This window comes from Eptesicus fuscus, chromosome 17, assembly GCF_027574615.1.
Source record: "Eptesicus fuscus isolate TK198812 chromosome 17, DD_ASM_mEF_20220401, whole genome shotgun sequence".
NCBI classification, from domain to species: Eukaryota; Metazoa; Chordata; class Mammalia; order Chiroptera; family Vespertilionidae; genus Eptesicus; species Eptesicus fuscus.
The window spans coordinates 34579634-34591723 of NC_072489.1; the positions used below are offsets into that span (position 1 = coordinate 34579634).

Below are 12090 nucleotides of genomic sequence, written 5' to 3' on the forward strand. Positions count from 1 at the left end.
AGCAAAAAATTAAAAGTGCAAAAGCTTTCTTAAAATTATATTCACATGTTACTCTAGTTATGGTAGCATTTTGAGTAGGTGGAGGTAGCTTCTGAATCCACATAATTACCTCATGATAAATATTTATGGAGTGACTATTATAAACAATATTTAAAACATTATAATTGTTTTGAATACATGTTATATTGAGATAGCATCTAGAAGAATCAAATGCCCACACAATGCCTCACACACACACCCCAACTTTGGACTCTCAAAATAAGTTAAATTTAAGGCATAATTAGAATATAACATTATGCCAGACAATTAGAAGACTTTTTTAAAAAGTATTTTTATTGATTTCAGAGAGAAAGGGAAAGGGAGAGAGAGAGATAGAAACATCAATGATGAGAGAGAATCATCGATTGGTTGCCTCCTGCACACCCCCTACCAGGGGTCGAGCCCGAAACCTGGGCATGTGTCCCTGACCAAAATTGAACTCAGGACTCTTCAGTCTGCAGGTTGGTGCTCTATCCACTGAGCCAACCCGGCTAGGGCTAGAAGACTTTTTTTTAATCCTTACCTGAGGACATGTTTTTATTGATTTTAGAGAGATTAGAAGAGAGAGGAGGGAGAAAAACAAACAAACATCTATGTGAAAGAGAAACATTGATAGGTTGCCTCCCGTATGTGCTCAGACCAGAGATGAAACCCACAACCTAGGTATGTGCCTTGACCGGGAACCAAACCCACCACCTTTTGATGTATGGGACAACACTCCAACCCACTGAGCAACTCGGCCAGGGCAGAAGACTTTTTTTTTTAATCAATTAAGTTTTGTTCAATATCACTTCAAAACCAAATGGAAATGTTCCTAAACAAAAGGAATTAAATAGAGTGAAAACATGCTAAGCATTAAAATGCCTGTGCTAATATCCACATCTCAGGTTTTTGCTCAACAGAATATAATAAAACCTAAGCATTTCTCTACTTTACATGAAGATAAAATGAACAAAAAATAGGAGAATTATGAAAGTGTAATAAGTTAACCATGGCACAAACTATTCTTCTATTTCAGGCAGAACCAAAATGTGGTTACTATTAACGGTGGCAAGTTTGATATCTGCTCTTGGAACTACACAAGCTTTCTTTGGAAGATTAAATCATGAAAGCCCTGAAGTGACTATGAATATTGTAAGTTACTGGAAGAAAAAGACACACCTACAAAACCAAGATATTACCATGATTTAGGATTATAGTAGATTTTACATGCTCAATTAAATATAATAATATCTACTTACTAGGTGCATTTAAGAAGTAAACTAAAAAAGTTTTGATTTTTCCTCACCAGAGTCAGATGATTTCTTATTGGGGATACCCAAGTGAAGAATATGAAGTCGTGACTGAAGATGGTTATATTCTAGAGATCTACAGAATTCCTTATGGGAAGAAAAATGCAGAGAATAGAGGTATAACCTTCTTCCCCTCTTTCCTTTCTCCCTCTTTCCCCCCCCCCCTTTCTTTCTTCCTCCTTCCCTCTCTCTTTTCCACTATTCATGCCTTCCTTGTTCTTTTCCTCCTCTTTTTCCTCCTTTAATTTTTTCCTAGACTTAATGAGTCTTGATCATTCTGGAAATGCAACAGTGATGAAGTCATTTCTTCAAGGAGGTTACCATCAAACAAATGAGCTGGATAAACAGATGATTATAATAATGTGTGATCAGAGCAATGCTAGAAATGTGCACAGGATATTAAGCTAGAAGTCCTGACAAAGACACCTAACTAGGAGAAGTGAAGGAAAGCTTGCTCTCTGAAATTAAACTGAGCGCAGTCCTAGAGGATCCAGGAGAGAGAGCCAGTGTGTGTGTTGCAGAGGGAGAAAGGGGAGGCAATTAAAGGCTCATTTGCTAAACAGATAAAAGTCATTTTTGCTAGTACTATTAAAAATTTATCTGTGTCTCATTGTAGAAAAGGTTGTACAGTACAAAAAAGTATACAATTAAGTAGGGCCACTTAAATTAACATCATGCTGAATTTCTTTAGCATATAATTTTTCAATAGTTTTTGGAGACATAATTGGCATACAATGGAACCACATATTTAAAGTTTATCATTTGATAACTTTTGTCATCTGAGAAACCATCACCATAATTAAGGTAAGTTACTAAAAAATAGTCAACTTAAGCAAATGGTTTTATTCTAGTGATATGAAAGTCTGTTTCTATCTTTATAATTTATCTTAGAATGAGAAATGTGTTTATACAGCATTTAAATAATATTCTTCTTTAGGCCGGAGACCTGTTGTGTTTTTGCAACATGGTTTGCTCACATCAGCCACAAACTGGATTGCCAACCTGCCCAACAACAGCCTGGGCTTCCTTCTGGCCGATGCTGGTTATGACGTGTGGCTGGGGAACAGCAGGGGAAACACCTGGGCCAGGAGAAATATCTATTATTCACCAAACTCAGCTGAATTCTGGGCTTTCAGGTAAAGAAAAGGAACAATTAATGGACACAAAAATCAATATTGAGTTTAAAAAGCATGGGTGTTCACCCCTTTCAATTCAGTCCCACTTCAACATATTATATTTCAAGTAAGAAGAGAAGGAAGTAATTTTTTTTATTCTAATTTTTTCTTGGATTCTTCCATACACCTCATTGCAAGGGCAGTTTTTTTCTCCAAGGATAATTTTTTCACTTTCTGTGATCTCATTACCCAGTATTTGGGAATTATGCTTTATGTTTCTGATTATGCTTTTCCAAATGGAATGGGCAAAATGACTGGAGCAAGGAAATTTTCTGTCCTGAGTAGATTTGAAAAGGAATATCCATATGGATTCAAGAGGATGTTAAACCTAGTTGGGGGTTCAGGACAGCAATCTGAGTCAATATCAATATCGAGGTTGGGGTAGGAGCAATGAAATTTGACACCATGGAGATATTATCAAAACCTTTCTATCAGCATCCCTTTTGTGCCTTATTCCTGAAAATTACTAATGGAAGTGGAGAACTGAAAACAATTTGGCTAATGATGCTGAGGTACAAAAATGCTCTGAGAACTGAAAGGAAGCCTGTGTGTCCTGACAATAGTGAGGAAGAGAGAGAGCGACATGAGAGGACACTAGAGATGTTGACAAGGGCCAGATCAGGCAGAGCTGTGTAGGGAGTCTTGCAGCTCATTCTAAATTTAATGAGTTGCCAGTGAAAAGTTTTAAATAAGGGAGCAACGTAATCCCATTTTCATTTTCAAAAGTCATTCGAGCTGATTTGTGAAGAATAAAATAGAGAGGGATATGGTTCATATTAAATAACAGTGGAACACTGCACACAAATTATTATTAAATCTGACATTGGCCCTAACTGGGTTGGCTCAGTGGATAGAGCATCCTGTGAACTCAAGGGTCCCAGGTTTGATTCCAGTCAAAGGCATGTAACTTGGTTGCGGGCACATCCCCAATGGGGGGTGTGCAGGAGGCAGCTGATCGATGTTTCTCTCTCATCAATGGTTCTAATCCTCTATCCCTCTCCCTTCCTCTCTGTAAAAAAATCAATAAAATATATTTTAAAAAAAATAAAAATCTGACATTGTTTTAGGGATAGAAATAATCCCAGCTACAGATATTACCTTGCTTTGATTAAATTATGGCTTTAATGCTGTGCTTCAGAAATGATGTCAACTGTTTATAAGAAGCCGCCCCAAAGAGCACTTGGTACTCACTAATGCTTAGAGAATCTAGCGTTCAATTTCTCAAAGGGAGCCTTAGCTATAAACCCGTTTGGCTTTTAGAAATTATCCTACCTAATAAAATGGTAATATGTAAATTACCATCACTCTGCTACGCCCACGATTGGGCCAGCGGGAGGCACAGGGGGCGGAAATCGGGGTGGCCGGGGTAGCCGATTGGGCCGGCAGGACGCTGAGCTCGTGTTGCCAGTGGCGGCTCGAGCTCAGCGTCTGCGCCATGGCTGTGCTGTGGAACAGAAGGGGCCTCTGGGGCAGCGAGCTCACGTCCCGCTGCGGATCATCAAAAGCGGGGGAGCTGGGTACCTGTCTGCTCCGGCACCAGGCCTTTCGGAAGCCTCTGTCACACCGGAGGCTTTGGAAAGGCCTGGTGCACCAGCAGACAGGCACCCAGCTCCACCACGATCGAAAGCGAAAGCGTGTAGGGGATCCTACACGTGCATGATTCAATCATGCACTGGGCCTCTAGTAGCATGATAATATGTTGTTTTATTTGTCTTTTTTTCTTGCAGCTTCGATGAAATGGCTAAATATGACCTTCCAGCCACAATTGACTTGATTTTAAAGACAACCGGACAGGAAAAGCTACACTATGTTGGCCATTCCCAGGGCACCACCATTGGTAGGTATAGCAGTCAAAGAAGGTGGTTTAGTTCACATAGACCCTTTCCAGTTGTTATGCAGGTGTGTAGATCATTGTGCTTATTGCTTTCCTTTCATTACATATACAATATAATGTCTTCAACAACCTGATGGTATAGGAACAATTATTAATCCTATTGTATACGTGGGGAAACAAACAGGGGGTAAATAATTTGTGCAAAGTAACATAGTTATTACAAACTAGAGGCCTGGTGCACAAAATTCGTGCACAGAGGAGAGGTATCCCTCAGTCCAGCCTGCGCCCTCTCGCAGTCTGGGAGCCCTTGAGGGATGTCTGACTCCTGGGAACTATGGGGAGCAGGCCTAAGCCAGCAGCCAGACATCCTTAGCACTGCCATGGAGGCGGGAGAGGCTTCCGCCACCGCCGCTGTGCTTGCCAGCCATGAGCCTGACTTCCAGCTGAGTGGTGCTCCCCTGTGGGAGCACATTGACCACCAGGGGGCAGCTCCTGTGTTGAGTGTCTGCCCCCTGGTGGTCAGTGCGCATAATAGCGACCAGTCGTTCCACTGTTTGGTTGATTTGCATATTAGCCTTTTATTATACAGGATGAGGTAGCTCATTTACCAGCCTAGGCACTCTGACTCCCAAGCCCATGCTCTGAAACATTGCACCACCCAGCCTCTGCACTGAATTGATTCCATTCACTCAGTCATATTAATGGGGCACCTACCAGATGTCCTGAGAATACATCAATAAATAAAACAGATTAAAATCTCTGTCTTCCTACTACTTATATTCCAGTGGGAAGAGGCAGAGAAAATAACAAAGATTAAAAAGTAAAATATAAAGTCCATCAGATAATGGTAATGCTATGGAAAGAAAAGTAAATGAAGGAAGGATATTAGGAAGCATCGGAGGGGTACACGGCAATTTTAAATAGGGGACAGCACCAACCACTCTCTAAGCAATGAAGGAGGTCAGAGAGTGAGGCGTGGGCACTGCATACCTGGAAGACTGGTGTTCCAGGAAGAGGGAATGGCAAGTGCAAATGATCTGAGCCTAGAGTAGTACAAATAACTCTTTTTTGTAACAATATGACTATCCTATTTTTCAAGTCAGATAAAAGAGCTCATCATAACTTTTTAAAATCTCTAGCCCCATGTCCCCATAGAGAATCTATGGAAATAAAAGAAATATTAAAAAATAATAGAATCTGATTAACTTGAACAAGCACTGATGGTCAATCTCTCAGGTTTCCTCAGATGGCAATCCTATTAAACCTACAGTAATGTCACAGTTGTAACACACACACACACACACACACACACACACACACACACACTTCACCTATTTCTTTGTCGTTCTGTTTCAGGTTTTATTGCCTTTTCTACTAATCCCAAACTGGCTAAAAAAATCAAAGCCTTCTACGCATTAGCTCCAGTTGCTACCGTGAAATACATCAAAAGCCCGTTAAAAGAACTTACACTTATTCCTTCATTTCTCTTCAAGGTATGTGATTCTTTTTAACTGAATGTAAGATAAATTGTCCATGGATTTCAAAGGGATGGAAAGAAACAAAAACACCTAGTGGCCAATCATGTTTGCATTCAGAATAGAGATGTACACATGTACTAGTACTCCACTATTTCTTGCATAGCACCGACCATGTTTGAATACCCACTACAGCTTGTGAGATCCCTGTACATTTCTTTGTTCTTGATTACTTTGTGTGGTTTAGCAATGCCCTCATAGATATTTCATATACCAAGCACTAGATTCAGCTCTGTCAAGACAGGGATTCCACCCCTGGAGCAGGGAAGGGGAAATAAAACCAAAACAAAATAGTCCAATAAGAATGGAAACTAACTGGGCCAAGAAAACTATAAAGAGGAAGAATAAGATAGAAAGGGAAGGTAGGGGAGAGAGGGAGAGGAAAAGGAAGGGAAGGGAAAAGCAGAAAGAGAAAAATAATGGTTGAGTGAGGCAAGGACTTTGAGACCCCTCTTTAAATACTCTTGGCTTTCTACGCCTTTTCCTAAGAGCTCCTTTCTCTTTAAATAGGGATTTCATAGGGCAGTAGCATAGATTTCAACAAAACATAAATATTAAGTAGGCATACCTGGCAGGGAATTAATAATATTTATTTTTTCCGAAGCTTAATCACCTACTTCTCCCACCCACAGAAACCAACACATACATAGTTTCCTTTAAGAGAATAGTTTAGCCTCAAGCTATCCAATGTAATGATGACATTTCCTTGTCTGATTTTGTCCTATTCACTTCTTTTCACTCTTAATTAACATGTGTGTCTAAAGCCTAAGAAACTTTACTTAGAATCAAAGCTTTTATTCAAAGTGCAAGATTTTATGATGATCCTGGCTACATTGATACAGAACTTATTTCCTACTGGTACTCATATTTTTCTCATAGGCAATGTAGAGAGTGGTAAAAAAAAAAGTAAATAAATAAACAACAAAAATACATTAGACCTTAAGTCAGAGGCTTGAATCAAGATTCTAGTTATAATCAGTTCTAATTAGCCCAAGACCTTGACTATTAGCCTCATGTTTTCTCATGTATAAAATGGGGATGACAAAATGTCTATTTTGCTCAAGAAGAATTAGGTCCAATCCTTCCCATTATTAAACTACCTAGCCTCCTTGTCTTTCTGAAGACTTGACTGAAAATATGGTTCAGAGTCACCATTTTCCTTTCTGATCTTTTCATGATTTATTATTGAAATCACACATCTTGACACTTAGTTGTGACATTCTGCCATGCTATTTTATGATTTTATTTCAAACTCTGATTACCCCAACTAGACTCTAATTCTTTTGTGTTTTATACTCATTCTCAGCAGTCAGTACAGTTCTCAATGTAACAATAAATACCCAGTATTAATATATTCCCTGCTTATTCCACAACTTTATTGTGGGAATTATTTGAACATATTTGAAATTCCTAAAACAGCATTAAAAATATGAAAATATCATCAGCCTATTTACACCTGAACTGGTAAATTAGACGAATTAATTAGTATTTTCTGAAGCTTGATTTTTCCAACCCTCTGATGCTTTTATTTTTCAGGTTATATTTGGTGACAAAGTATTCTTCCCACATCATTATTTTGATAAATTCCTGGCCATTGAATTATGTTCCCGAGAGATACTAAATGAGCTCTGCAGCAATGCTTTATTTATCATTTGTGGATTCGACCATAAGAACTTGAACATGGTTTGTATGCATTGAAATTTCTATTCTGAATATTTGGAACAACAGTTTTTTATTACTTGTCCCATCATCACTTAGAAATGGTACTTTATAAGAACTAAGAGTAGCTTCAGAATTGTGTACATGATCTATAATAATAAAAGGGTAATATCCTAATTAGACCAGACGTCATTTCGGATGTCCTTCCTGATGAAGCCAGGGCTGGAGGGAAGCCATCCCGGGTCCTGGGTGCCTGCCAGCAGCTGGTGGAGGGAAGCCCAGGTCCTGGGTGCCAGAGGAAGCCAGTGCCCGCAGCTGGGGGAAGGAAGGCCTACTTTTGCATGAATTTTCGTGCATCGGGCCTCTAGTATGCAGATAAGCCTAAGAGAAATCACAAGTCATTGCTCCCATTTTTGTCCCCTGCAGCTCCCTTCCATCACCCCATTGTCCCTTTATGTAGAAAAAATCACAACTCACTAAACTAGTTTATATAATGACTGTCATTTATATGTACACACACACACACACACACACACACACACACACACACGAACAGTTCTTCAAAGCAAGAAGTTTCCCATTTTGATAAAATGGAGATGATAAACTCCTCTGTGAGTGGCTACACATTAGATGAATTAGCCTTATGCAAGCTCTAAAAAGTGATGTACAACTGTGTTGTTCATATCCTTCCAATAAATGCTCCCTTTAAACACTTGAACTGGATCAGAAAAACTTACATCTTCGCTTTAATATTTATGTCTTTTCACCACAATATCAGAAAAACTTCCATCATAGAAACAAAATAAAGATCTAAGTGTGAGTGTGCATGTGTGTGTTTTCTTCCTAGAGTCGCCTGGATGTGTATCTATCACATAACCCAGCAGGGACTTCTGTTCAAAACATGCTCCATTGGACCCAGGTATCACTTCACAAATGCTGTTAAAATTTATTTTGTGAGCCTGAACCTAAAGCACATTTTCAAAATAATCTGTCAAATGTTCCTGTTGGGGAATTTTTCTGGCTGGCATGGGACTACCAGCTGAAAATAACTGTCATTCCATGTGGGTGAAAATCCCATAAAAACAGGTACTCTGGGCAGCAAAGAAATGAATGATTTTTATGAAAGGAAAGCTGCATTTAAACTTGCATCAATACCTTGTCCTGGGTGATTAATATATTTTATTTTTTGAAAGAAAATAAGTTTTTTAATACTTGTAATTGTTTTAATGGAAAGTTATACTACTTGGACATGTTTGGGTTTTATATTTCACATAGCAAGCAGAGTTTTTACTTCCTTGTGTTCTTCATTTCTCTACCTTAGGCTGTTAAGTCTGGGAAATTTCAAGCTTTTGACTGGGGAAACCCGGTTCAGAACATGATGCACTTTAATCAGGTAAGCTTCTTAAAGTTAAAATCATTCACATTTTGAAAGACAAATCTTTAAAAGGTTAAAGATGAAATTATGATAACTGTGCATATATTTTCCAAAGGAATGTTCGTGCCTAAACCTAGCCTTAAGGAAATAATAAAGTAGAATATTATTTCTTTGTGATTCCTTCATCATGTCAAACATCACCCCAGTCTCCCATTCTCCCAATGGGTTCTCATGTTCCAGTGGCTGTGCTCATTCGAGCTGCTCTGGAAATAACACATCCCTACATGGGACAAACTTAGACTGAATTCATCACCCCTCACCACATTAGACAGACCTGCCCTGTATCCCAGACCCCCCCCCCTCCCGTCCTCCAGCAAGCTGTTCTCTCCAAAGTGCAATTAACTGGTATAATAAACCAGTCATTCTGATTGTTCATGAGATAGAGCTGGAATCTCTGGTCTTTTTAAACAATATCCTCTCCCTCATTGTCAACCAGGAAAGTGACTCCATCACATTCCCATATATAAAAGAAGAATGGTATGCTTGCAGGTGGAGGGTGGGAATCTTTTTCAACAGAAGGCCCCGTGGGCAGACATATTGTGCAGGCAGACATATTGTGCATTCCTCCCACTTTTTGTAGCACAAAAATCCCAAACTTTGGAGCCTGCCCTCTTTGAGGTCAATATGAATTCAGGCAATAGTTTCTTCATCTCTTCTCCTACATTCAAGGAGTTACTGATAATATTTAATGGGATAATGTCTATCAATCCTCACAGAGTAAACTCTCAGATTATCACTGGCTAAATATGAACAAGGGGAACACCTACATTTTATATTTTGGTAATTCTCCCCTTCTCCTCCTTACCCCACCCCAAAATTTTCTACCCAAGTGGTAGCTGAACAAAACTACTAGTTTTCATCTGCTTCCATGCCTCAATATTTAGAAAGGACTTATGTCTTTTCACCATAATATCCTATGTGTAGAGAAGATACCCCCATTTTTAAAACATCTTTGATATCTTTAAAGATGTTTTTAGAACATCATCAGATCAAACATTTGTTGAAAACACTCTCCACCTCCAACCATCACCTCCTCAAACACTCAAAACAGAGACTTGCTTTGAGTCTGTCTTTCTCCTGGGCTCTAAAACCAGTTATCCAAGGACTCCATCTTGAAGGATTAAGTGGGACCAGAATAACTAGTCCCAAATCCGCCCCCCTCCAAGCAAGCTGGTAATTGCTAAGGATGGTGTTCAATTATAATAAAGTATTAAATTATGAAGGAAAACTGCACATGGTAAAATCCTTTGTTGTGGAAAGTTGCCTATTACCTAAGGTGACAATAGAAAAAAATAGTATTTGGGGTAAGTTTTCTTGAGAATATGACATAAAAAATTAACAAAATTCTCTGGGAAAATTCTATCACTCTTTTTTTGTGGTCCTGCTTTATGAGCCTTTATAAAGGCTATGTGTGAATGACAATTTTCTAGAAATAGGAAATGGGTCTGATGATAGCTTTTCTCAGAATTTGAACCAATATTAAGTAAACTCAGGCAAGTATTTAACTCAGACAGCTTCTTAAATGAACCGATTGACCTATAGACTGACCATACTGGTAAGTCAATGCAAAACCAAAATAAATGAATCAGGACATTTTAAGGAGATCATACTTCAGACTTTTGGGGCAGGAACAATCTATTGCAGTTAGAATCCAATAAAGTTCACTTCCTCCAGCTGGAATTAAAATCTAAATTTTTAGTCTGTAAGAATTGTTATCTAAAGCCCCACTATTCACTCATGGTCCAGGACCAGCAACAGCTGCATCACCTGGGGATGCAGAACCTAGGCTCTTCCCCCAGATGTGCTGAATCAGAATTTTTGTTTTCACAAGATCCCTAAGAGATTCACAAGCTGTTAAATTTGAGAAGCACTGATCTAAATCATATTGCATCCAATTAGCTCTGTGGATAAAGGTGACTTTCTTTGAGCAATCATTGTTTAGAATTTACTTGTAAAACTAGGTAATGAAATTTGGGAAAATATTGATGAAATTTGAGGGCATTAGACTAAGTGAAATTTGTAAGAGAAAGATAAATACTATATGATCTCATATGTGGAATCTAAAACAATAAAAACAAACAACTATAAAACTGAGCTCATAGCTATAGAGAACAGATTGGTGGGTGCCAGAGACAAGGGTAGAGGGTGGGCAAAATGGGTGAAGGTGGTAAAAAGGTTATGAACTTCCAGTTATAAAACAAATGACACCTGAGAATGTAAATGTATAGCATGGTACTACTGTTAATAAGACTGTATTGTATATTTGAAAGTTGCCAAGAGAGTGAAATTTGCAACTATGTAAAGTGAAGGAAATTAACCAGATTTAGTGTTTTGATCATTTCACAATATATACATATATTAAAACATTATGTTGTACACCTAAAATTAATATAATGTTTTATGTCAATTATACCTCAATAAAAAATATGTAGGCCAGTTTAGGTTGTATAAGCTACCCCAGGAATACGTATTGTGGTTTAAAGTGCAGATACCTATGAAAACTGTGGTTCTTTCTCTCTTGTATATTAGCCCACACCTCCCATCTACAGTGTGACAGACATGAATGTGCCAATTGCAGTATGGAATGGTGGCAAAGATTGGTTGGCTGACCCTCAAGATGTTGACCTTTTGCTTCCAAAGCTCCCTAATCTCATTTACCACAAGAAGATTCCCTTTTACAATCACTTGGATTTCATCTGGGCTATGGATGCCCCTCAAGAAATTTACAATGAAATTATAAACTTGATGGGAAAAGGTCAAAATTAGTTCTGCATTTGAAGAATTATCCATTTACCTTTCCAAATACTTTTTTTTTCTGTCGATGATTTTCTGTAATGTTTGAGATGCAATGCTTCTTTCAATAATTTTGACTTTAGAAATATATTAGCATCAACCGACTTTCTGTTTTTCAATTAAAAGAATTGTTTGGCTCAGTGGATAGAGCATCAGCCTGCGGACTGAAAGGTCCCAGGTTTGATTCTGGTCAAGGGCATGTACCTTCGTTTTAGGCACATCCCCAGAAGGAGGTGTGCAGGAGGCAGCTGATCGATGTTTCTGACTCTCTATCCCTCTCCCTTCCTTTCTGTAAAAAAATCAATAAAAAGTATATTTTTTAAAAAAG

The 12090-nt window shown here is 38.5% G+C and overlaps 1 protein-coding gene across 3 annotated transcripts; it reads left to right on the forward strand.

Moving 5' to 3' along the window:
* The first annotated feature begins 1047 nt into the window (after window positions 1–1047).
* On the forward strand, window positions 1048–11736 carry LOC103296379 (gastric triacylglycerol lipase). 3 transcript variants are annotated; one of them, XM_028127579.2, is made up of 9 exons: window positions 1048–1173; window positions 1331–1448; window positions 2269–2467; window positions 4234–4343; window positions 5697–5833; window positions 7412–7558; window positions 8382–8453; window positions 8856–8927; window positions 11499–11736. In XM_028127579.2, exons 1-9 carry the CDS (start codon window positions 1069–1071, stop codon window positions 11733–11735), a joined length of 1197 nt encoding a protein of 398 aa, XP_027983380.2. In that variant the 5' UTR covers window positions 1048–1068; the 3' UTR covers window position 11736. The 3 variants fall into 3 exon arrangements, with proteins under 3 accessions (XP_027983380.2, XP_054584959.1, XP_054584958.1); XM_054728984.1 differs by having other exon boundaries at window positions 1331–1445; window positions 2365–2467; XM_054728983.1 differs by lacking the exon at window positions 7412–7558 and having other exon boundaries at window positions 1165–1173.
* Window positions 11737–12090: the final 354 nt, after the last annotated feature.